Source organism: Bos indicus, chromosome 9 (assembly GCF_029378745.1).
Source record: "Bos indicus isolate NIAB-ARS_2022 breed Sahiwal x Tharparkar chromosome 9, NIAB-ARS_B.indTharparkar_mat_pri_1.0, whole genome shotgun sequence".
In the NCBI taxonomy this organism is placed as follows: domain Eukaryota; kingdom Metazoa; phylum Chordata; class Mammalia; order Artiodactyla; family Bovidae; genus Bos; species Bos indicus.
This window is the reverse complement of record NC_091768.1, coordinates 32,016,021-32,043,932: the sequence shown is the minus strand read 5'-3', so window position 1 is coordinate 32,043,932 and position 27,912 is coordinate 32,016,021. Positions and strand designations below refer to the sequence as shown.

General features: G+C 37.8%; 1 protein-coding gene across 1 annotated transcript in view; it reads right to left on the bottom strand.

Moving 5' to 3' along the window:
• MAN1A1 (mannosidase alpha class 1A member 1) overlaps positions 1 to 27,912 on the bottom strand; it is a 173,135-nt gene that overhangs the window by 58,479 nt on the left and 86,744 nt on the right. Inside the window, exon 6 of the mRNA XM_019967140.2 lies at positions 14,382 to 14,476. Coding sequence (XP_019822699.2) covers positions 14,382 to 14,476 — 95 coding nt within the window. The remainder of the gene's footprint in view (positions 1 to 14,381; positions 14,477 to 27,912) is intronic.

Genomic DNA, 27,912 nt, shown 5'->3' with positions numbered 1-27,912 from the left:
AACTGCCAAATGATAAGACATTGGTCCAGGCTTGATAAAGGCAAACGACATCTAGATATTTATTGTTTATGGCAGCGGCCTTTGAAGCAGAATGCAAAACTCTTAATTAGAGTGCAGGAAGAAACTATCAAAGCTGCTGTTTCTAAATTTTTTATCTAAAAGAAAAAAGCTTTATTAAATTAAATATTCAGATATACACTATTCCCCTCCCTTGGTGCTTATGTAAAAGGTTTCATATAAAAGATATTCAGAGGTTTCCATAGAGACTCCAAAATGAGGAGAGGTCGGCAGTGGGTCCTTCGCTTGTTCTACAGCTTTCAGGGACTGTGGATGTAGTGGGATTTATCAGCACAGAATGTCACTGATGCAGTTAATTTTAAAATTCAAGATCTCTACACAGTAGAAAAATTATAATATCGTAACAGTTGGTAAAAGGATGGAAAGCGACCACACAAATATTCTGCACTAAACGAGATTTCTTTGATTGTCTTGAGGCAAAGTATTTAATTAAGAGTCAAAAGAAATGTGTCCCTATTTGCTGATGTTTTCTAGTATAAGTAGCTGTTTGTAGTTGCTACCTACCAGATAATTAAAAAACAGAAACAAAGAAAAATGGAAGAAAAGAAATAGAAAACATGCTTAACCTATCATTTGAAGATAAAAGTAACATTTGACATGAATAAAAAAAATCTGAATTTGAAAGCAAGTTTTTCTAAGAAAAGATCATTTTGAAATTGGATATTTATGAAAATATGCATGACTGTGACTCACCTTTAAAATTCATAAAAAATATATCAAATTTATACAAATTGATCAAAATTTGTGTCAAACTTGAGAATGGAATTTGCTATCCTGCTTTAGAATCTTCCAAAGGAAGAGTTCCAGAGGTTTTTCTTATTTTCTATTAGTTTGCAAGAAGAAATAATAAGAAAGACTGAAATTTTCCAGCAGAGTTACAAGAATATTCTTTGCATAATTAAAGAATAGGATTTAAAACAAGCATCATGTTTTTAGATCAGCCAATACCACACTTCTCTCATCAACACAACTTTAAATCTTTTCCATCTGGACAAAATTAAAACCAAGTTGAAATAAACACAGAACAAGAACTTTGAATCACTTACTGTATCACAAGCATTAAGTTGAATTAAAAAAAATCATATGACTCACTAAAAACAAATAAAAATTTATTTCCTCATCTGTATCTTTTTACAATTTTATTTTTTGGAGTGTTTTAAAGTGATCATGACATTAATATTCTGGTATTTGCATATAAAATTTATAAGTAAAAATACATGCTCTGGGGTAAGTGCTCAGAAATATATTACTGATAAGAGAGCAGAAAAGCTTAAAAACCATGGACTTATGGTACTGACATAATTGTGCAGTACAAAATTACATGTAAATAAATGGCTAAAAGTGATATATTTATATAGCATTCACATTAATTTTTCTTGTTAAGGAACCATAATTTTTATACCTCATGATGAATGAAACTGCCATAATTATAGCCCTTATTTTAGAGTATCTCATAACTTAAAGATAACCTTCTTCAGCTGGGCAGTTCCACTGTGTACTTCCCTTTGTGGTCCCAGATGATGACAATTATTATGAAGCCTTTTAATATTTCCCTTGTTTGAGGAATGGCAGAAAGTGAAGAGGAACTAGAAAGCCTCTTGATGAAAGTGAAAGAGGAGAGTGAAAAAGTTGGCTTAAAGCTCAACATTCAGAAAACGAAGATCATGGCATCTGGTCCCATCACTTCATGGGAAATAGATGGGGAAACAGTGGAAACAGTGTCAGACTTTACTTTTTTGGGCTCCCAAATCACTGCAGATGGTGATTGCAGCCATGAAATTAAAAGACGCTTACTCCTTGGAAGGAAAGTTATGACCAACCTAGATAGCATATTCAAAAGCAGAGACATTATTTTGCCAACAAAGGTCTGTCTAGTCAAGGCTATGGTTTTTCCTGTGGTCATGTATGGATGTGAGAGCCAAAGAATTGATGCTTTTGAACTGTGGTGTTGGAGAAGACTCTTGAGAGTCCCTTGGACTGCAAGGAGATCCAACCAGTCCATTCTAAAGGAGATCAGTCCTGGGTGTTCATTGGAAGGACTGATGCTAAAGCTGAAACTCCAATACTTTGGCCATCTCATGTGAAGAGTTGACTCACTGGAGAAGACTCTGATGGTGGGAGGGATTGGGGACAGGAGGAGAAGGGGATGACAGGGATGAGATGGCTGGATGGCATCACCAACTTGATGGAGATGGGTTTGAGTAAACTCCAGGAGTTGGTGATGGACAGGGAGGCCTGGTGTGCCTGTGATTCATGGGGTCGCAAAGAGTCGGACACGACTGAGCGACTGAACTGAAGTGAACTGAACTGATGAGTTTTAAGGGATTCCCAGGGGACACTAGTGGTAAAGAACCTGCTTGCCAATTCAGGAGATATAAGAGACATGGGTTAGATCCCTGGGTCAGGAAGATCCCCCGGAGGAGGGCATGGCAACCCATTCCAGTATTCTTGCCTGGGAAACCCCATGGACAGAGGATCCTGAAAGGCTACAGTCCATGGGGTTACACAGAGTCAGACATGACTGAAGCAACTTAGCACACAGGCATGCATGAGTTCTGTGGGGAGAAGTCTCACCCAGGGAGCGGATGAGCCGCCTGGGAACCCTCTTCCCAATCAGAACTCCAGATGTGCTGTGACACAGGACTTCCTAGTGCTGATTAAGTCTGGATGTTGGTCAAAACCCAATCTGGTGATGTATCCTCTATCTTCTGTTTGATCCATGGGTTGGGAAGACCCCCTGGAGAAGGGAAAAGGCTGCCCACTCCAGTATTCTGGCCTGGAGAATTCCGTGGACTGTATAGTCCGTGGGGTCACAAAGAGTCAGACATGACCTACCAACTACACACACACAGATATACATATTATACTCACACACATAAAGAGACATACACTCGTTTACTTGAAAATCCATTCTTCTCTCCTAACTTAAACACAGGTGATATGGACAGCTACCATAAAGATGTCAGGGTTCTGAAATTCCATAATGATCCCCTCTTTTGTATCTAAAAGACCTCCAACTTCTCAAGTGTCTAAGGGCCTGTCATAAACATCCTTGTAAAATTGATACTATTTATTAATAGCATTTAAGAAATGAGAAAGCCAAGGCTGAGAGAAAGAAGAGATGTGATCCCATTATTTTTAAATAAAAGTTATACTCAGTAAACACAGCATCTTAAACATATAGTTTGATGTATTTTTGAGAAATAAATCACACTGTTAATGTAGCAGAATTGGGACTTACGTTCCTATTCCTTCTGCTGCCATTTTCTTACACACAATCAGCCAAGTTATAGAAACTGGCAGTGTCAGATACTAAAAAATTATGGCACATATGTAATTCATAATTCATTTATTTTCCAAAGTCCATTTGTAGAGTGCTGGCCCCAAAAAATCACTACTCTGACAGCAGTTTGGGACAGAGAGAGTGGGACAGGACATTCCCTAGCTCTCTAAGGAGAGAGGGTACCAACCCCAGGGTCTAGGCACAGAAAATACAAGTGAGAGAACACAAGAATGTATAATAGGTTTGTCCAAAGCATACAGAAGATCATTTATAAAATCATATGCTTTAAGGGTCTGGCAAGTAGATTCACTGACCTTTGAAAGAAATGCAGTCATATTTTAAAAGAAAGAAACACAAAAAAATCCAAGCTCTTTGTACAGTGTATTCACACACAGCTATACGAATGATATCCACCTTAAAATAGCTTATGTAACTTTTATTGTACTTCCAGGGGGATAGAATAGATTTATGCTTAAAATTTTGGAAAAACTGCTCACTGATAAAGCCATTATAGTAATTGCACTGGGTCTGTTTATTAATTTGTCACAATTAAGTCAATAAGAGCTTTACTAATGTCCTATTACTTGATTAGTTTTGAAAGTGATTATCTTAAGAACTAGACTTAATTGGAAGCCTCTCAATTTACAAGGTACATTAAACTCTCAGTAGCATCTTAAGATTATTCAACATATGCAGGTCAATTACCAGTAATCACTGTTTTGTACAAATGTTCCATAAAAACTATAGCATGACATGACAAAGAGGGAAAGTGAGATTTAATTAATAATGCCAGACTCCAATTGACATTTCCAGGATAAAAGGGCAACATGAGCATTCATATAAAGTCTTCCTGAAACTGGGTCTGTTACTAAAAATCAAATAATGGAAAGCTAGCAACTCTACACCTTATGGATGAAGATAATTTGTCATGATTGCTAAATCACCAAATTGCACTGCCTCTACTCATGCCCAGCTGCATATTAATTTCCAGATTAGTAAATTACAATTAATTCTTACTATTGCTCTACCACTTTTCCAGTTAATAAGAGAGACTTCAATTAATCATTGTTCATCCCCATTTTCAGAACAGATTAACTACAGCTATTACTGCATAAGCAAGAAACCTGGAGTGGTTAATGTATTCACCAAGACTGTGAGGTCTTTAAAAACATTTTATATTGCCCTTCCAATTTTGACTCAAAGATGCAATGTGGTTAGTTGAATATTTACAATGACTACAATTATAAGGTCTAAGAAAGTACCTTGAGACCTAGGCTGATTTGCAAGTACCTATTCAAACAATTTCATAACTTTTAAATTAAACTTTATTAGATATTTGAAAGGTCTGCCCCACAGTAACAACATGAGCCTGGTCTTGAGATTCATCACAGGAAAACTGCTGCTTCATTAAAAACCTGGGATTGTAGCTCCTTGAGAAAACCATTCCACTGCTGACTTGTAAAGGCACCCTATGAATTATGTGTTCTGACTTGTTCCTAATCTAAGTTCTGTACACAGAATACATTTCAAATTGCCAAAGCTGATTTGCCACCAATTGTGTGAACACAGTGAACAAAGCTGAATCTGCAAAACACTAGTTCTGTGCATTTGAAAATCTTGAGATGAAAGGCGCTTTGAGTTTGTTGCATTCAAATAACTGTAATTGCCCTTAAACAAAAATTTCCTGGTGCGTTAACCACTTAAATGGTGGGGATGCTATGGGGAAAGTCATGGTCATATTTAACCATCCAATTCCATGGATTTTGTGCCAAGAATCTATCTGCCTAAAATAGAAGAGTGAGGAAGGTCTCTTAACAGACTTCCTACATACCACAAGTCCTTTTTTAAAGGGTTTTAAGCAATCCTCTTAGGATAGATTGTCTCTAAATTGCCTACACATCACCTCTGATACATTTCTGGACTTTACACATTTGCTGTAATTGAGCTTTAGAGGCAGGACATTATGAAAATATACAAAAAATATTTTTTCAATATCTAATCCATGCGTGCGTGCATGCTAAGTCACTTCTGCCATATCTCATTCTCTGTGACCCTGTGGACTCATAGCCTGCCAGCCTCCTCTGTCTATGGGATTCTCAGGCGAGAATATCAGAATGGGTTGCCATGTCCTTCTCCAGGGGATCTTCCCGACCAACCCAGGGGATCTTCCCGACCAACCCAGGGGTTGAAGCTACATCTCTTACCATGGTGAGTAAGATAGCCAGTTTATTCCATTCACAGGTCATTTTTCTGTCCCTGTCCTACCAGAAGCACACAGAGGGGTCTATGGCAGATGTGGATTCATGGAGAAAGGGTGGGTGATGTGCAGAGGTTAGGAGGACTGTTAGCACCTGTGTTCAGAGACAGATTACATCTGCTTCTTCCTCCAGTGAACAAAAGACACTGAAAACCCCATTTACCTGGGCATTAAGTTCAATTATGACCAGAGGAATGGGATAAAAGGGAACAGTCTGCCTACCTTTAGGCTCTTCAAATTCCGTCTGCCTCACGATGCATGACTAAGAAACAGCAAAGCATCTTTTGCTCAGGATTGCTCGTCCCTTAAGTCCCAATAAAAGAGGCTATACACAAAGTACATTTAAATTAAGTGCTGCCACCCTTACTGTCCACTTGGAATAAATACATGCCTTGAGCTTGGTCAAGCCACTGAGTATCTGGCATGGACTTAGTGATCTGAAGCTTCCCGAGAGGATTAAATGATTCAGAAAAACCCTAGATTCCCTCTTCCTCTGGTGGAAGGATAACCTTAGCCTCTTTTTCATGGGTGTGGAATGTCCTCAGGTATAAGAACTGGTTGCCAGCTGCTGTTAATAAAGTTGCTTTGCCTTGAAGCAATGAGAAGGTTCTTCTTTTTACAGTTACCCTGAGGTCCTTAATTAAAAATGCCTTTTTTTTCTCCTTCTATGCTAAAATGGCCCAAATCTTGCTTTCTAGTCTTACGGGATTAAAAAATATATATTGCAAGGGGACAAAGGCGATGCAAACTCTTTTTTGGTAATTAATGTTTGGAATTAGCTGTTTTCCAGAAGAAGCAACAAACTGCTTGGGGATAAGTGAAAATACTGGGCAATTATTAACAAGAGTGAATTAATCATAGAACTCTTCCCCCCTCCTGATCCAACCCCTCACTTTCACCCTACGGGACTTTGGAATTGACTGTCCCTCTGAGCAGCTCTGAGATTTAAGAATCTAAACAGCTTGGGCGTCTCAGTCAATTCTTCTATTACAGTGCTTCTCAAAGTGTGGTCCTAGGACCAGAAGCATCAATCAACCTCTGCATCAGCTGGGACCTGGTTGGTGTTGTTCAGTTGCCAAGTTGTGGTGACCCCATGGATTGCAGCATGCCATGCTTCCCTGTCCCTCACCACCTCCTGGAGTCTGCCCAAGTTCATGTCCACTGCATCAGTGATGACAATGTAAATTATCATACCCGACCAAAAACCTGCCCAATCACAAACTCTGTGGGTGAGGCCCAGCAACAAGAGTTTTAACAAGCCTTCTAAGCAATTCTTGAGGCTTCCCAGGTGGCTCAGTGGTAAAGAATCTGCCTGTGAATGCAGGAGACACAGGGGATGTGGGTTTGTTTCCTGGGTCAGGAAAATCCCCTGGAGGAGGAAATGGCAACCCATCCCAGTACTCTTGCCTGGAGAATCCCATGGATAGAGGAGCCTGGTGGGCTACAGTCTATAGGACTACAAAGAACTGGATAAGACTGAGCATGTATGCATGCTAAGCAATTCATACAGACTCTAAATGTCGAGAATCATTGCTCTATTAGAGCTGGGTGTTTTCAAATCAATTGTCTATTTATTTCAATAGTTAAATTGGCCATCAATGGGGAAGGAAACGTTTCCAAAGGTAACTGAAAACAGAAATGAATCTATACTTAGGATAAAAATATTAGACTTCCAGCAGTGATTATCAACCCTAGATTAATAATGGAATGGCTGAAGAGCCTTAAAATATGCAAGGATCTTACTCCAAGCCAACTGAAACAGAATGGAGGATAGAGAGGTAGTGATGATATTTTAAAAATGCACAAGTTAGTGGAAAGCACAGGGAAGGCTGAGAATCACTGATAGAATATAACTACAGTAGTCAGACCCTTACTAGAAGTAGGACAGCCTAAGAACTAGAAAATAGGGTGATGTGGATGTTTCTAGCAAAAATATATATACATTTTTATAGACTCATGTCATATTAATTAAGCACTAACTGGCATGTGGGACTTGGGAAAATAACATTACATTTTATTGGCTCACATGCTTCTTAAACCTCATAGGTTTAAGTTCCTCTTTCTAGTAGAGAAAATTCACCAATAAATATAATTTGAGAGAAGTATCTGGGTTTTGACCCTACAGGCTGATTCTAAAATAATTTTCAAAATAATATATGTTGGAGCATAAAGCCCCACAATCCTACATGGACTATGGGGACACATTCTCTCCACACTTCTAGATGGTTCTACTAATACCAATTCCATTTCTGACCTAGAAAAATGGGACTTGAGTTTGAGAGTGGATTAGAAGCACTGAATGACTTAAAAACAGAAGATTACCATAAAAAGGCATCAAAACCAAGTCAGTTTTAGTTATGTATTATTTTATTGCTCTATACACACACTATTTTATAGTGAACATTTAGAACAAGGCCATAAATTAATAATTTAAATTTATATTTATTTTACAGCACTCTGCAATGACTAATCTTCTTTTACATATTAATTCACTAGATTTTCACAAAAAATGCCTTATGAGGTCATCAGGACAGATACTATTATTGTGGCTATTTTAGTTTTACTTATGAGAAGAGAAACTCAATTAAGTGAATTATCCAAGGCCAACCTGGTGCAAAGAACTGACACATGTGAAAAGACCCTGATGCTGGGAAAGATTGAAGGCAGGAGGAGAAGGGGACGATAGAGGATGAGATGGTTGGATGGCATCACCGACTCGATGGACATGAGTTTGAGTAAGCTCCCGGAGTTGGTGATGGACAGGGAGGCTTGGTGTGCTGCAGTCCATGGGGTTGCAAAGAGTCAGACACGACTGAGCGACTGAATTGAACTGAACTGAACTGAAGAGCTATCCTGACAATCTTAACAAGTAGCAACTTTAACTTTGATATTTTGATGTCTGATATTAGTAACTTTATGCATGTAAGTTTCAAACCTCAAAATATGGTTATTTTTATTTCCAGAAGAGTTCAGTTCAGTCGCTCAGTCACTCAGTCATGTCTGACTCCTTGTGACCCCATGAACCGCAGCACACCAGGCCTCCCTGTCCATCACCAACTCCCAGAGTTTACCCAAACCCATGTCCATTGAGTCAGTGATGCCATCCAACCATCTCATCTTCTGTCGTCCCCTTCTCCTCCTGCTCTCAATCTTTCCCAGCGTCAGGGTCTTTTCAAATGAGTCAGCTCTTTGCATCAGGTGGCCAAAGTATTGGAGTTTCATCTTCAACATCAGTCCTTCCAATGAACACCCAGGACTGATCTCCTTTAGGACGGACTGGTTGGATCTCCTTGCAGCCCAAGGGACTCTCAAGAGTCTTCTTCAATACCACAATTCAAAAGCAGAAGAGTATAAATGGCCAAATGGATTAAAACAGATAAAAGAGGGAAACCCAATAAAATATCCAATCAGAAAAAATAAAAACATAGTTTAGCATAAATACTTGGAAAGACTAACTTCTTTTTTACTTTTCTAGAGTTAGTAAAACTTATTTTCGAATTCTTAACAGATCCATAAAACATATAAAAGATAAACTATAAGACATAGCTCTAATTTTATACTTAGGCTATATAACTGCTACAAAACATGTCTAGGATAACTAAGTACTATTTTGCTTCTTAGAATATTAGCAAATCATTAAATAAGTTTGATCTCCTCGGGGCAGAAAATTTGTTTCTTGATTTTTTTTTTATATTTTTATTATGATGTTAAACTATAGAATTGTATTCTGCTTTATTTTAAAACAATATGCCTCTTTCAAATCTAAAACCAGATACTTTAAAAAATGGTTAGCAAATTTAAAAATGTAGATGTTTATATATTAATGTCAGGTAAAAATGCAGGGAGACATATGGAAAATACTTTTTAAAATATTTAACCTGATTAGTCTGTCTTTCATAGTTTGTGTCTATTAAAACTAATTATGATTTAATATTCAAGCATTTTATACCACCGAAGTATTAAGAAACCCCAAATGGGGGTTTATTACAATACACAAACTACCTACTTCATAAAGGATAATGTTTCACTATTAGAAAACATTAAGCTATGTACTATTCTTAATTAAGCCCCCATTTCTGTTAAAGTAAAGTAATTTGCAATTTAATTATTATAATACAAGCTAAAATGTAACTAATGACATAGTATACATTTGTGTTGGATAATTAGAGTAGTCAGTAAATAAAGCTTTACAAAGCAGGAAATAAAAACAGGTGAGGGAGTTGTGGCTCCTTCATGGCCTTGCTTGGGCTTCCCTGGTGGCTCAGACAGTGAAGAAGCTGCCTGCGATGCAGGAGACCTGGGTTCAATCCCTGGATTGGGAAGCTCCCCTGGAGAAGGGAATGGCAGTCCATTCCAGTATTCTTGCCTGGAAAATTCCATGGACAGAGGAGCCTGGCAGGCTATAGTCCATGGGGTCACGAAGAGTTGGACACGACTGAGTGACTAACACATGTGGCCTTGCTTACTAATGAGAATTGGAGTAGAGATCAGTCACTTGGCAGCATGTTTCCCTGACGTGTGCAATAAAAGCACATGCTGTAGACAGATCTGCTAACCTAATATAACCACCAGGTGAGTGTCTGTTCAGGGAAATCCACAAAGAGAAACAACTGATGGAACAGTATAAACTAAAACTCACTCACAGGAAAGACAGAATAATCACTAGGAATACCCAGACTATATGCTCTGTGATATAAATGAGTAATGGGAATATTAAACATACTTTTTAAAAGTAAAAACACTCTTTAGAAAACTTCAAATGACTACATTTATTCTATTTAGGCTTAAATTATAACTAGAAATATGGAAATGGTGAAACATTTGATTTTACAAACCACAGAAGTGATTTTTCTTCTTTAGGTTGGGAAAAAAAAATGCATAGAGCCTCTTACTAGTAGTACTAACAAGATCAGACATCAGATTTTGACATTTTCACAGTAGCGAAATTGAGTTCTACCAAAATCTAATCTGTGAAAAAGGCAATGTTTTCCTTTTACCAGAGGTGTTACATAACGTACACATTTTCCTTCTACTACTGTACTGATGAAACAAGCATGTTATTCTAATCAGGTACTGTGTGTAACACCCAGGTGTTTGTACAATCAAATTACCACTTACTATTAATTCATAATTTCAATTCACTTACAACTTCATATAGCAACTCTTGAATTAGGAATTTATTATAGATGTACCAGAAGAGATAATTAAAAACATTTTTTGTGTGTGTGAACAGATTTTTTGGGACAGACTTTCTCATGTAGGATATGCGTAAATTATTTAGATTCTCTGCTATTCTCAGTTTGCACAAATACTGAAATCTAATTTGGTTTATTGGTGTTTTGGCTCCAAATACATGAACCTCCCAAATTCAAAATACTGCTTGCTTTAAGTTCAAACTGATAAAACCTGCACACTAGAGGAATGTGAACAGATAATACCAGTAAATTCACACTTCTGTTAACCTATAGGTGCTGGCAAAGAGTAGCCTCCATAACTATTTTCAAAACTGACATGGAAGAGCAGAATTATGTTACAGACAGCATATTGTGGCTCTCCCATCATAATTATTGCCAAGAGTTTCAAAGCCAGTCAATAGTGAATAAGGAGCTGTTCTAAACAGCATTCTTGAACACTTTTTTTCCTCTTAGCATCCTTCCATTGATACTTCCTAAGTTTAAGAAGGTAATTAAGAAAATATTATTTTGCCAGATATATTTTTCCCCACCTCTTTCGAAACTTCAGTACTGACAGGTTTCAAAAAACTAGAAAGTAAGCTCCAAACCTGCTGTCCCTCGTCCTCTGGCCCATACTGTGAAAATACAGAGATTCAGAGAAAACAGCAGATATGCACTGGGTGACATCAATAACACGTCCGGAAATGTGATTATTGCAAATTAATATCAAATGCTGGTTTGGTTCCCTAGAGAGAAAATTCTTCAAGACGATAAATCAAGCTGATTGGGCAAAGGGTAGGATGAATTTCAGTGGGTCGGTATTACTATTAATTTTGCCAAGGCTTATTGTGTAAATTGTGTTCTTGCCTGGAGAATCCCAGGGACAGGGGAGCCTGATGGGCTGCCGTCTATGGGGTCGCACAGAGTCGGACACGACTGAAGCGACTTAGCAGCAGCATTGTGTAAATTTGGGTAAGTCACTGCTATTTAGTAAATGAGATTGAGAGTGGATAAAATAATAAAAAATTCATACAGGTTGCCAGGAAGAAGTTAAGAGTGTTCCTGTCAGTTGTAAAATGGTTACCTAATTTCCTCTAGTTCAACATGAAAACATCATAGAATACACAAATGAAATGGCACATTATTTCTGACCCAAAATAATTTTCCTGTAATACTTAAAAATCAAATAAAAGTTCTAAAGTACAGTACTGTAAAATAATGTACAATACTGTAAATTTGAAATAAGGTCTGACAAAAAAAAGGTAAAACCCCAGTTAATGAATTTTCAGGAGATATAAAGATAACAAAGGATTCAGTACTGAATAGTTTTTAGAAATATTTCTTTATGTGTTGAAAAAATATCTCCACTGTACACAAAGGATAGATTTAACTAAGGAAAAAATCCTCTCGGCTGTAAAAATAAACACTATGCTAAATATGTTTTAAAAGAATCTAATTTCTTATGAATATTTCAAGAGAGGGTAGAACTAATTAAATGATATCAGCACCTTATAATAACTGACTTAACTTTTGCAAAGATGTAGACCCACACCTCAATTAGTTTTAAGAGTCTTTATCTAATTCCATTATCTTCCACAAAGCAATAAGAACTACCTCTATAGCATCCTGGGCTTCCCAACAGCTCAACGGGTAAAGAATCTCCCTGTAACGCGGGAGACACAAGAGATGCAGGTTCAGTCTCTGGGTCAGGAAGAGGTCCTGGAGAAGGAAAGGGCAACCCACTCCAGTATTCTTGCCTAGGAAATCCCATGGACAGAGGAGCCTGGTGGGATACAGTCCATGGAGTCACAAAGAGTCAGACACAACTGGAGCAACTTAGTATGCATGTACACACTTAGAACCAGGTCTCTTGGGAACCAGTTAAGTCAGTGGGTTATTATGCCCATATCATTCCTCTCAGAGGGTGGGGAAAATATGTGTTAAATGTGCACGAGGTTTTCATAACTAGATCTTATTTCAAGCATTAGAGAAGTTTCTAGGTCTGAATACTATCTGTATACTATCTGAATACAAAGTCTGAGGATATGGGCAGTATTATAGGTGATCCACATGAGCCAAATAAAAAGCTCACAGATCTCTAATACCATGCTGCTCAAGCCAAGCATATATACCCACTTCCACCTTAAGACACTGGAACATGTGCCATGATCCCCAAGCTAACAGAGAAAGCCGGAGGAACCCAAAGGGAAGAATGAATCCTGAGATATCACGTTATACAACAGAAAGCAACTTCAACTTAACATGGCCCAGGGTGTGAACTCTGCCCGTCTCATCACCTCAACACCTTGGCCTCTGCCCCAAACACACGCACACACACATACAGAGACACACACACATAAAATTATAGATAGGTACAGGGTGATTTCAAGGTATAGATATAACATATAGACAAAGCGTGACATTTAACTGATACATTAGCCAATTAATTTCATGATTTTCCATGATTAATTGGAAGGAATTAATGTCACTAAAGGAAGGAATGTCACTAGAATAAATAATTAAGGAAAAATGTGCATTAATCTTGCCAAGTCGCCCTGTGCATCCTCTTGGCTTTTCTAACATAAGAAAGCCATTTAACTTTTGCCTATGAATCCATGCATCTGAGTACTCTGGCTCTACCATTTACACACGGCATGATGTTAGGCAAATAACTGTCTCTGTGACTCAAGTTCCTGATTAATGAAATGGATATAACAGTAGTACTGACTTTATTGGGTTGCTGTTAGGATTAAATGTGGTAAAGTGTCTATACAAAACTTCATATTTTATGATGACCAAACAGCTGTCATTATCATCATCACAAAGAGACACGTGCAATTACTTACTTATAGGGAAGAAGGAGTTAGAAGGAAGCTTAAGATAAAACTATTAACAAAATGCTCAGGCTATCATGAAAATTCAAACTATTAATACTTCCTGGGAGAATATGAAAAATTTGGTTAGCCCAAGTTTTTCTTGGGGCCCCATTCCTATGAACTTGGCATGCCAGGGTTCTCCACCCACGTGGGATGAGGAGGATGGATTGATCTGGGTCAGTGGAGCAGTTCCCTTCCCTCCTTATAACTGTGGGTGAGCAGCCTCAGATGCACCCAGTCTCAGTTACACTTAGTTCGTTGCATGGTTGTTCCACATGTTGTATCTGCTGATCTACATCTTGTATTATGCTGATTGTTCTACATGTTATATCTTGGCAATGTCTCTGACCAGCAGCTTAATTGATGGAAGTGATCTAGGAACCGGCTTCTTTTGAGAGTGAAAAGCTTTGATGATAAAGGGATGTTTTTGGAATTTATGGCGAGACAGTATCATTGACGCAATGTCACCATGAAATAGTGAAAACCTTGAATCCTGTCTCATGCGGATGACTCTCTTGAGGTCATCTGATCTCACGATGGGAACCCATGGAACACTGAAAAACACTAATAACTTCCACACAAGGACATATGCCAAGACTCCCAATGGTGTCAGTCATCAATACCATTCAAGTAAATATCCATCTGGTGTCTGTTTGTTAGACCACAATCTTGACTATTTCAACTTAAAACACGTTGAAAATGAAGAGTTTTACCTTTTTATATTCAGCAATGCCCAAGGTATTCCAGAGGGTGTTTGAAATGCAGGTAGCAATTTTACCCCAAGTTCCACTGCTTTCTTTCGAAATATCTGAAAAGTTAAACAGTTAAGTAAGCTACTGTTGTAAGAAAAACAAAATGTGCTACTCTACTATCCCACATTGAGTACATTTCTAACTAACATTAAAAAAAAAAAAGTGTTTCTGAAATTAATGGAATTACCCAGGAAAGTAAGAATGGTCCAGGGGCCACTGTGCTGTAGAGTATTTATTACCAATGCTGGTTGCACACTAGACTCATGTGAGGAGACCTGAATAATACTGACGTCTTGGTAGTGCTCCTGATGTTCTAATTTCTATGGCGTGGGGGCTCCCAGATCAGAACTTCTTAAAGCACCACCTGTGATGTCAAGTGATTCCAATGTGCATGCCCAGGGGAGAACTGCTGCTGCCGGTTAAGTCTTGGCCTGAAAATCACAAGTTCTGGTCCTGTTCTGGTTTCACTTATTTACTAGGGCACAGAGAAGGGGGAAGTTGTAAAAAGATATATTATCTTACAAGTAATCTGTAAGTCCTCTTATCCCTCTGCAGTTTTAACTTCCTCTTATGGTTAAGTGCAGGTGATACGGAAAAGACAAAGTTAAAATAGGTACAAATTCTGCCCAGAATTTAGTAAAGAAGGCAATGTATGAACATAGATATCTGACACACAGATAAAATGAGAGCCTGACATAAAGTCATCTAAGAGTTCCGATGAGTTCAGCAAGGCTGCACGGCATTTAGATGAGGATTGTATGCAGCATGTAATGGGGGGTTCATAATTCCAGAGGCAGGCTGAGAAGGAGAGGGAGCACTGTGAAGGCATCAGTGTTAAGCACTGATGCAGGCAAGTGCGGGGCTGCAGAAGAAATGGACCAGGTCAGCTTCCCTGTCCAAAGCAAGAGGGGATACTGGTAAATGAGGTCTGGTATGCACAGCATGGGCCCAAATCACAAAGGGTCATAAATATAAGGCTAAGAATCTTACTCCATTAAAATGGAAAAATATTGAAAGTTTCGAGCAGCCAGTTCACTTGATCAGAACTGTGCTTTAGGAAGATTAAACGACATCCAGTCACAGTTTTAGATCCAAAGAAAAGCACCAATTTATTCACTGAAGGAAGGACCGCTACAGCGTTCCCTGCTCGAGCTGTGGCCACTAGCGGATGCCTTGTCCCTTCTCCTTGCCACGCTGTATGACTGAGTGTGGTGGGCTGGGAACTTACTATTTCTTCCTGTCTCTTCCTCAAACGAGAGAGATGTGAGAAAAGCTACGGGAACCCTGAAAAGCATGGACAATGAGCAAAGTCCTCTTCCAGCCTGAGAAGGGGTTCATTAAAGCCATGGTCAAAGAAGCCTCTTGTGGCTTCTCCAGAGGCAAGGGTTCCAGTCCTTGGAACTCCTGCTGCAAGACCTAAGCCCCCCACAGAGAAGTCTAGGCACTGGGGCTTCTGGACTGAGAAGAATCCAGTGATACCAATATTGATGCTGCTTCTGAAACCCTACTCTTTTGGAAACTAACTCCTACTCTGTCATGAAAGTTGAGAAAATAATGAGTTTTAATGTAAGAATTTGGCTGACAGTCAATCTAGATAAACTAGCATTCCTGGAATACAAATGAGGACAAAGACATTTGTGGTATATAAGGCACTAAAGAAACAGAGATATCATTTTCCCCATAAAATATTATTATAACTCTTTGAAGTAGACAATTTACTGTTTTAACAGCTGATAGTGAATGGAAGAAGAAGAGAAAGAAAATAAGCCAAAAGGTATATTCTTTCTTTCCAGTCTCTTAGTCTAGAGCATTCCAAGTTCTCTTCTGCTGTAAGGAATTATCCAATCACTGCCCAGCCATCTGCCAACTTTCTAGTTTCCACCCAACTTTTAAAACTGTTAATTAATTAACTCCTTTACAAGAAACTTACATAAGACTGGAAGTCAGACTTGTAATTAAAACACCATCATGGATATTATAGCCATATGGCTCGGGAGTTGAGGGCTCAGGCTTTGAAAACACAATGCCTGCGTTGGAATCTCAGTTCTCCTTCAAATTGGGTAATCTTGGGCAAACTGCTTAATCTACCTATGCCCAAACTTCCTCCTCTATAAAATGGGGATGGCCATGTCCAAGGCCAACTTCCCTAGTTCCATCACTGACACTACTGTTCAGCCAGTCCCTGGGGCATGAGAGAGCACACATTCTGACTTTCATCACCCTTCGGTTATTAAACATCAACATCGAAGTTCCCAGAAACATCTCATCTATGGCTCATTCCCTTTCCGTGATGTGAACACAGTCCATATCTTCATTACCAGGGGCATGGCAGCAAAGAAGGTCTTCCTACCTAGGCTCCCATTCTCCAGGATTTCCCTTCCTATCGACATTAGCCTCTATCTATTTTACCATGTTTTTCTTTTTATCATGTGATTTTCTTATTCAAGAAACCATCATGATTCCCTCTGTTGTGTAAAACGTCAAGTCAAAAACTAACATACTGGCTAATCTACTGACCTCTATGAATCCGACCATCTATTATCTTCCGTTTTTACAAAGGCCATCCTGGCTCCAGCTTGAGTCTTCAGGGTCTCAAGTACTCATTCAAGTTCAGTCTACCTTAGTATCTTTAAAAAAAATTTTTTTTTTCCTTCAGATCTAGTGAGATATAATTGACATACAACGTTGTGTTAAGTTTAAGATGTAACACGATTATTTGATACATGTAGATATTGTGAAACGATTCCATAATGAGGTCAGTTACTCTCATCCTCTTGCGTAACTATCTTCCGTATGCATGTATCATGCCAGTTTAATATATTTATTTACACGGTTTTCTCATCCTAAAACACGCAGTGCTGTCTCCAGTTGGCTAATCCAAACTCACCCATTCTCCAGGCCAAGGTATTTATTAACACCTTCAGTGAACTTCTACTTGACAATTGGCATCACCCAGTGCAGCATTTGATTACAGAAGCCAAGATCCAGATCTCTGTTTTCCTGTGTTACTCTCTTATATCCTCAAGTACTTTTCTTCTTCAAAAGTAGAGAAAAAAAATCTCCGTTTCTCCTTCACTACCTATTATACATATCCAACCCAAATTTGCTCACTTTGTATTAAATTTATTGATATCGCCACAGTATTCCTATGAGTAGTAGGTGGGAAGGCATTTATAATCTTAGCTAATATACAGGAAGGAAACAGCAACCTTCCCCATTCCAAGGTTTTTGACTTTGCTGTTTTCCCTGGCAGTGATGCCCGTTTCCCAGCTCTTTGCATACCTGTTTCATCCTTAACTTCAGGAATCTGCTTGAAAGTCCCCTTTTAAGAGAAGTCTTTCTTAAAAACCCCACATAAAGCTGGCCATCCTCATCATTTATCATATCACCTTATTTCCATCCCACTATCACACTCTAATTATCTTATCTGCTTGCTGGTTGGTTGACTGACAACCCCACTAGATGTAAACGTCATGAGGGCAGGACTTTTGTCTTGTTCCTCTTTGCTGTACATATACACCTAGTATCCAGCAAAGTGGCTGGTCCTCAATGAATGTTCATTTAATAAAGGAAAGAATCAATCAAATATTAAATATATCTGGAGCACTCTAATGAGAAACCACTAATATTCTAGTGTCTGCACAGTGTCTGTCCTATTCCATGAATTTCTATCATCTTCAATGTCTGCAAGTAATTATACCAAGTACTCTGCAGTCTCTATGTTGGGCACAATTACAAAATAGTTTTCGGATGAAAACATTAATTAACCTACTGATACTTTAAATGAAATCATATGTGAGCCTAAATTAATTCCAATTCTTAACGTTTGATTTGTTACCTCCTCTTGAGACATGAAGAGGTTAGTTACTTGGAGGAGGAATCCAGATTCTCAAAGAGAATATCTTTCTACCCAAAATGGTGACTAATAAAATTCCAATTTAGCTTACAAAGTTAATACTGTTAAAAGAATGAAGGAGCAATGTCACAAATCATCGTAAACAGCAGTTTTTTTTTTTTAATTTTATTTTTAAACTTCACATAATTGTATTAGTTTTGCCAAATATCAAAATGAATCCACCACAGGTATACATGTGTTCCCCATCCTGAACCCTCCTCCCTCCTCCCTCCCCCTACCATCCCTCTGGGTCGTCCCAGTGCACCAGCCCCAAGCATCCAGTATCGTGCATCGAACCTGGACTGGCATCTCGTTTCATACATGATATTTTACATGTTTCAATGCCATTCTCCCAAATCTTCCCACCCTCTTCCTCTCCCACAGAGTCCATAAGACTATTCTATACATCAGTGTCTCTTTTGCTGTAAACGGCAGTTTTAACTAGCACATTTTAGTTAATGTGCTCAAGAGTAAAGACCACAGAAAGCACACTAAATGGTACTTCAGTGTCTCTTCCCAGGGGGCAGGCATGATGGAGGGTGTGCTGGACCCAGGCCAGCACTAGGTCCAGGACGGGTTTTACTATGGTTCAGTAGAAGGCCTGGGCCTGCCACTTAACCATTTTCATCTCAGTTTCCCGAAATTGGAGAGCGGGGTTGGTAACTTCTAGTTTTGACTTATTCCTGAAAAAACTAGCATCAGAAGTCACAAAGCTAGTATTAAAATGAGACTGGCAAAAAGGCAAAACTATCATAATTTTTTAATAAAGATAGAAAATATTAATGTGCCACCCAATTCTTAGTCTGTCTTGGTTTGTTGGTACTTACATTGGGTAGGGTGGATTTTATAAAGTTAAGAGGCAAAGATGAAAAATGACAGGTAATAAAATGTAATCTGTGCTGATAATAAAAGACATACTCTTTTTAAAAAAAAATGACCATTAAAACTAAATATGGCCTTGGGTAACTTTCAGCAATTAGCTTGAAACAGGCAGATATCTAATGACCCAAAAGGAATCTTCAAAAAGATTCTGCATTATAGAAACTCTGGTTACATTCACATCAAAAAAATTCAAAACTAATAAAATTTACTAGAAGGGTGGTAAAATATTATGAAATAGCTTCTGAAATAATCTTTCAAGCATGTAACTAACAAATAGATTTAAATAAAAACATTTATGGTCTAAAGTTAAGAATTTCAAAATAACTACATCCAAATTGTATATTTTCATTATACTTAAATAACATCATCACAGTCTTATTGCTAGAAAACTTCAGATTTCAGAATCTATCAAATAAAAACATTTATCTTTTTACTTTACCCTTACAGATAGGATTAGACAGGCTGTAAACAAGATGTATGGCTTTCTTTGCCTTTCTAGTTTGCAGATCCCTGAAGAACTGCACAAGGATATTTACACACCAGAGCAAATAAGGAAAGAAGAAATGAATAACACCAGACAGCTCTAGAAAGAACCAGTTTCAGTTCAGACATGCTTTGATTTGAGATGTACAATTAATATAAAAGCCTTTCTTTAAACGCTCCTGCTGAAAACTTCACTGTTAAAAGATCAAACACTAATTCCCCATTAGTACAAGCAGAGTTTACCTATTACTCATTTTTGCTACATAAAGCTTTCAGCACAAGATGCCGCTGATCTCATAAATATCTTTGGCTTAAAATAACTGAAATAACCCACATATCATTAGCTGAGTTGATTAACACATATAATATGGGCCAAATTTAATCACTCAACCAATAAGCTACTGTATTGAGCTACTCTGGCTTTTCAATTTAGAGTGGAACATGGAAAGGTTTAAATATTTGAATAAAGGTATAAAAATAGTTAATCCAGGAGAAATTTAGAGCTAAAAGGGACATCAAAGGTCATCTAGTTACATAATCTTGGCTTACAGATGAGGAAACTGAGGTTCAGAGAGGCCCCATTCCCCTAATTAAATGCTCCAAAGTGGGATGGTTTGGTGAGAACTGCAGCCAAGTGAATGCCAGTTTCATGCCATCCCAGATACATGTAATTCTTCTGATCTGGGGGGATCGCCCCTGTGAGTCCCTTATGTGTAAGTGTGTACACATCTTTCATTGCCTCTTTCTAATCTTTGCATTCTCTCTACAATTAAGCAAAACACTAAACTGAAGTTTTTCTAAATTAAACAAATTATTTGTTGTATTTGTCAAACTGTACTTTGAACTTCATTTTTAAAATTTATAAATTTAATTAGATTAAAATTGTTATCAACTGTTCTTTCTTCCTTGTGATTCAGTACAATTCAATTTTTAGCCTGTAGGCCATTAGATGAAGAAAGTATTCTTTACTTTTTCATTCTTCTGAACAATTAAAGCACTAACATCTTCCCAACTTGTTTACTGAAAATAACAAGGATATGCATACTAACCTACCAGTAATCACAGGTTATAATAAAGAAGAACCACAGGTTTTAACAGGTTATAATCACGGGTTAAAACAAAAAAGAATAACTCTATCTTAGACTTGACTTTCTAAAGCACAAAGTTTGAGTGAAAAGAAAAATTTTCTGATAAATTAAAAAAAATCTAGCCATAGAATGCTCTTACTGAACAGGCATTTTAGACTTGCAAGTGAAAGTCGCTTAGTCATGTCCGACTCTCTGCGACTGTACAGTCCATGGAATTCTCCAGGCCAGAATACTGGAGTGGGTAGCCGTTCCCTTCTCCAGGGATCTTCCCAACCTAGGGATAGAGCACAGGTCTCCCACATTGCAGGTGGATTCTTTACCAGCTGAGTCAGCTTTTAAAAGATCATTATCCTTATGAAATAATTAACAGCTAGTGAAACTTTTAAGTTTGCTTTTATACTATCCCCTTGTCAAAATGAAATAAATGTTAATAAATGAATTAACAAAATTGCATCCTGATACTGATTTTTTCCTGAAGGTTCAATCTCATTCTTTAGCATGGAAGATTTTACAAAGTTGAGAGAGCAAGATGAAAAATGGGGAGAAATATTGGGAAGAACTTCAGGGTATTGTTCAAGGTAGACATCACTAGCATCCATGTTGGCAGAAACCAATGCCACCTTACTCATAGAAGTAGTCCTGTATTTTTCTTGAGCATAAGCCACAGTCAAGGTGGCCTGGTAGCAGACACACTAAACAGGGCCTGAGTTCTAGCTCAGGGCTTACTACTTACCTGTTCTGTCACAGTAACGATGCGTCATTTCAATTCTCTAGTTTTTTTTTTTTTTCCTTGTAAAATGCGGGCACTAGATAAGACACTTTCTAAGGTACTTTTCTGCTCCACAGGAAGTGGGTTTAAGACTTAAGAAGAACTTACTACATGCTTCTCAGTGTGGTAAGGGCGATAAGGGAGATACACAAGAAAAAATAAGATCCCTGATTCCAAGAAACTTATATCCAGAAAGGCAAGTCAGTTATATAAAACTAGATAAACATAAAATATACACCAGAAAACAACCGTATGAACCAACATAGAAGTAGAGAATAAACTCAGTGATGAGAGACTTCACTTTCACTTTTCACTTTCATGCATTGGAGAAGGAAATGGCAACCCACTCCAGTGTTCTCGCCTGGAGAATCCCGGGGACGGCAGAGCCTGGTGGGCTGCCGTTTATGGGGTCACACAGAGTCGGACACGACTGAAGCGACTTAGCAGCAGCAGCAGCAGCAGCAGCAGGGGAATAAAAAAGAGACTGAGTTAGGTCATGGGGGAGAGTAAGACTGAAGATGGCACTTCTGTGGGTGCAGATGCGTATTCATTTGGGGGTTGGTATGTACATATTTGTGCACACTCTGGGTTAATATCGTGGAGGACAGGAGACACAGCAGAAGGGGAGAGGAAGGAGGCTGACTAGAGACGAAGATTAACAGGGTCTAGAACATGATAAGACAGAAACAGATGAAAGAAGGCAGGCTAATGACCTTAACTGTCAGGGACAGAAGTTAAAGCGCTGGTTAAAAGAGCACATCAGTTGGGTCAAGAAAGTCCCAACACTTCTGGTCTTGGTTCCTCCCATTTACAAGTGGAAGGACTTCTCAGTCATCAGGGTTCTGAGACGTGGCAGGGAGAAAGGCGGTGGTTCTCCCTGGGAGCTTTTCTTAGTTGTAAGGGCAAAGATACATTAAGTGACAACATTAAGAAACATTACAATGTCTGTCTGAAGGAAAGACCTTGAGAAGTAATTAGGGTCCTTTTAAAATAATGTTTTCTCAAGAAGAAAGTATACATGTGTTGTAGAGATAAATGTAGCAGGGACTGGGAAAGAGGAAAATAGAGTGATAATCAAAAGGTATATGTTCTAACATACATTCACTATGAAAGTTAAAAATGCACAGTAAAGGAGAAGAAAATCAATGGCTAGATAGTTCTCACACTTAGAATTATTGTGAGGTGTACAACAGATTGTGTTATCTAGATGTTCTAACTCCTAAAGCACTGGCCCAGGAACTGTTATAAATAACAGTATAACAGTCTGAGCCATTACACAGGGCTTAAAGATAGATTTCTGAGCTGATCTTTCCAACTCAATTTAAGTTTAAAAAATGGGCAAGTTGCCAACAAAATGTTTTGAAAATACACAGTTTATTGTGTATTTAATATTATTTAATATTAGGTAAGCATGTCAAATAGTTTCTGGACTATTTGCATCAAGAAGGAAATTATGAAAACATGAACCCTATTCTGGTTATTATTTCTAAAAGAATTTGTGTGAACCATCACACAGAGGTTGTTAACATGTGATATCATAGTGTTAAAAGAGGAACTGTTTGGTTTACTATTATGTTTATAGGTAAACCTCACAAATCACTTGAAATATACAGAATCCAGGCTTAGAAACCTTTGCTTCAAAGAAAGAAAAGAGAAAGAAAATGAGAGCCTCATCCAAGTAAATACATTGTGATTTCCTGGCATTTTTGAGTTATGAGGCATTCTCTGCTAGTGAGTTTCTCCAGATACTGAATCTTACTTCTAAGAGTATTGAAATATTCATAGTTTAACCTTTTTGTCTCAGTTTTATAAACATGTTTATCTGCTCTTTTGATTTAGTGCAATTACACAAATCCTGTCTTGATGACTCAGCATCAGCATCACATGAGTTGGGGCTAGAAGATCTAATTCTTGGTCATCAGCTGACTGAGTTGTATGATCTTGAGCAGCAGTCCTTAACCTTTTTGGCACCAGGGACTGGTTTCATGGAAGAAAATTTTTCCACAGACTGTGAGAAGGGAGAGGAGGAGGGTGGTTTCAGCATAATTCAAGCCACATTACGTTTATCATGCACTTTATTTCTATTATTATTACATCAGCTCCACTTCAAATCATCAGGCATTAGATCCCAGAGGTTGGGGACCCCTGATTTCGAGAACTCACTTAACCCCCTCTCTGCCTTAGTTTCTAAGTATGTGAGTAAGGGATCATTCTTGCAAATCACAAGATGATTAAATATGATTAAATGCATAAGTGCTTTTTAAAGGGCATAATAGTTAACCATTATCATTGTTCTTTGCTATAAGACACTGGTTCCTTCAGGAAAATGGAAGCATATTAGACTTTTTGTCCACATACTAAATGGTCCAAAAAACTGCTGAGCTTTTATGTCTGCTTTCTATAACACTACTGTTTCTTTTGTTATTAGATATCCATTAATTACAATGAAGACTTCTCACTACAACAGCCTGCAACAGTAACTGTCTGCTTTCCCCTAAGTTGCAGACTAATTTTTGTAAACAGCTGTCTGTAGTAGGGCTTAAGGATAAGTCAAACATCTCTTCTTATGGTGTGGGGTGTGAATTTCAGGAAACATGCCCTCTTTGTCAGATGACTACATTTGAACTACTAACTCTACTGGTATGAAAAAGAATTAATTAGTATATTATTTAGGAGTAATAGTTTGCAAGTTTACAAAGTAAACTAAACACCCATATCTCCATAGATTTTGTTTTGCTTTTTGTTTAAAAAAAAGTGCAAAATGGAAGCCACTCCTTTTTCATTTTATCTAAGCAAATGTAAACCTATCTGGTTGTGCATCTATTCCCATTAATCGGGCGTTTTTTGATTTCTGCATGACCTGCCTTTATTTATTATACATGGATACCTCCACAGTACCTATGGGCACAGAGTTCATAATTTCATGTCAGTTGATTGATGAACATTTTAAGTTATCAAAAGGTACAAAATTTGGAAGCAGTGCTATTTTTGTCTTATGCTTGTGTCCCTCTAAGCAAGGTGATTAATTTCTTTTAACCTCAGTTTCCTTGTCTACAAAATAGAGACATATACAGTTGCATTCTAGAACTCAAGAGAATTTTTTTCCTATTCTTTTTCCCATGCCAAAACTAAAAATTTTAATTTTCTTATTATGCAATAAAACTATTCTCACTATTGAAAAATCATAAAATTAGACAAACAAAAAATAGAGCCCCATTAACCCTATCTGCAAAGAGTTGGACACGACTTAGTGACTGAATAACCACATTCCTATCCACCCAAACACAATTATTCTTAACATCTTAACTATCTCTCTTCTAAATGGAATTGATTGCATTTCTTTTGAGAAATGGCATCTTTCCATATACACTATTTTGTAATGTTTTAAATTCATCCTCAGCAACTAAATCAACATTAAATACATCATTCAACATCAGAGGTCAGCAAACATTTTCTGTAGAGTGTCAGGTAGCATTTCAGGCAGGCACATATCTCATGTCGTGATTTTTAAAAATAATCTTTTAAAATGTAAAACCATTGTTAACTCTGGTAGTACAAATCAAGTCTCAGACTGAATCTGTGCTGTAGGTTGTTGACTTTTGTTTTATATCAGTGGACAGATCTCTGTATACAGGTGTATGGATATGTCAGAACTTAGATACAAGTACCATATCATCTGACACTTAGGTTTCCACTGTCTAGATGTTGCCAACAGTAGTGAATAAACATCCCTGTACATACGTATCTGTATGCATGATTATTTCCTCAGGTTAAATATTTGAATGTGGAATTTCTGGTCAGAGGGCATTTGCTCCTTCACTTACTCATTAACTCTAGCTGTAGGGTCAAAGCAGCCATAGACAAAGTGTAAATGAATGAGCATGTCTATAGTTTGCCAATCCCTGGATTATACTAACTTGATTGAAAGCATCAAGCATTAAACATTTTTCATTTAAATGAAGAGATTTAAAAATATATTCATATATCCTACTTCAGGACAACACTACTGTTTTTAATAGATCAGTGTTATATTCTTATAGTACCATAAATAATTCAATGAAATGTCTTGTATTAACAATAATCAGACCAGAATACAAAATGTCACATAACGCAATACTTTTCTTATTAGAAGACTTTTGAAAATATCAACTGAAATAATTCAGGAGGCATTTCCTCTTTAAAATATGAGCATAAATAATAACACTACAAAACATAATTCATCTTGTGAACTGTGGTCACTCTTGTACTATGTGAATGTTTTTAAAAATAATTACACACATAGACACACACACACAGATACACACTTCAACATAGCTTAAACTTCCTAAATTATGAGCATTCAAAAAGGAACCTGTACTATAATTTTGACCTTTTAGAGATGTCAAGTCATTTATTCAACAAATATTTATTAAACGCCTATGAACTACATGTCAAGTTTCACAAGGTACTTGGAATACAAAACTAAACTTTGCTGTGGTCAGTGACTCAAACACTCGTTTTTGAAGAGTGATAGTCGAAAAATATTCAGAGGAGTATTTTCTGATATACAGGGAAGGCTAAAGTAATAACTTCTATTTCTTCTTCTTCAAAAAATGAAGACATATTTTTAAAGGTATTAATGGCAGAGGCTGTGCTTCAAGAATGTCAAGCAGAGCAGAAGGCTATGGTCCTGCCTTAGCACATCCTCCACCTGTCTTTAGAGGAAAAACATTAGCCGAAGAATAAGCTTTACCAGAGAATTATGAAAATGCAAAAAGAAAGGAAAACAGTCAAAGGAGGCCAAATAAGAATAGTGTAGTCATTAAGCATAGTCAAGGACTTTTAGTATCTTCACAAAGGCTAATAGTATTCCAAGCCATATCCTGTGAGTTGTCTTGTAAAGATACTGAAACCCCCAACAGGTGGAGGAGGTTAACTACACGATGTCCAGACTGTGGCCATGACAGAAGATGCCACTATTACGAGAACTGGCCTCAAAGATAAGGAAACAAACTGACATTGGAACTGAAGATTAACTATACTTAAAACAATCAAGATGACACTGGTCAAACCAGCATCTGCATGACCAATTTTTCAAGATCACTGTTAGAGCTGACTGTACTGTTTCTACATGTAGCCCCTCCCCCCTCCATCTATAAGAGCGCTTGCCCATGATTTTTTGTTTTGTTGGTGGTGGGTTGAGGCAAGGCAGTTGGCTTTTGGGTAGGAGTCTGCCCTCCTCCCCAGTTGCTGGCATCCAAAATAAACTTTCCTTTCCAAAGAAAAAAGAAAACGAAGACAAGTACAATACTGCTGTATTACTTCACAAAGTAATCAGACAAATCCTTGCCATTAGTCTGACCATGCAAAATTGGCAAAGGTATCAGATATATGGAAAAACTACAAAACTGTAGAGAAAGCTACCATTTAGGTGTTTTTGAAGATCTCAAATGCAGCTTTAGACCAAACTGAACACATACATTTGTGTGTGTGTGACTAGTCAACAACTTGAAGGTTATCATTTAGATGGGAATCACCTACAGGAGTTAAGAATTGACCTATTAGATCTGTAAAAAGAACTAGCTCCAATAGAAAACACTGAAATAGTCTTCTGTAGAGACTCATGGCGGAGAAGGCAATGGCACCCCACTCCAGTACTCCTGCCTGGAAAATCCCATGGGTGGAGGGGCCTGGTAGGCTGCAGTCCATGGGGTCGCTGGGAGTCGGACACGACTGAGCAACTTCACTTTCACTTTTCACTTTCATGCATTGGAGAAGGAAATGGCAACCCACTCCAGTGTTCTTGCCTGGAGAATCCCAGGGATAGGGGAGCCTGGTGGGCTGCCATCTATGGGATCGCACAGAGTCGGACATGAATGAAGTGACTTAGCAGTAGCACTAGCAGCGACTCATAGACAGGGAAAGACTATATATCATTTATATGTGGAATGTTATAAAGCTGAACTCAGAGCAACAGAGGAAGTGGTCAGGTGGGATGATGGGAAAGTGGAAAAATGTTGATCAAAGGGCATATAAGATGACTAAGTTCTGGAGGTCTAGCGTATGGTATGGTGATTATGGTTAACAACAGAATATTATTAATATATACTTGAAACAGGCTAAGAGAGTAGATCTTAAATATTCTCACCACAAAAAAGAAATGATAATTATGTGATGGAATGCAGGTGTTAACTAACCCTACTGTAGTAATCATTTTGCAATATATAAATGATCAAATCAACACTTTGTACATCTTAAATTTACACAATGTTATATGTCAGTTATATCTCAAAGAAGGTGGAAAACAAGTGAGACTTAAAGTTCTGAGAAAGCACAGTGGAGAAAACACGGCAGTCAAAAGATAAAAGAGGAATAAAGCAGTGCAGTTGAAGGGCC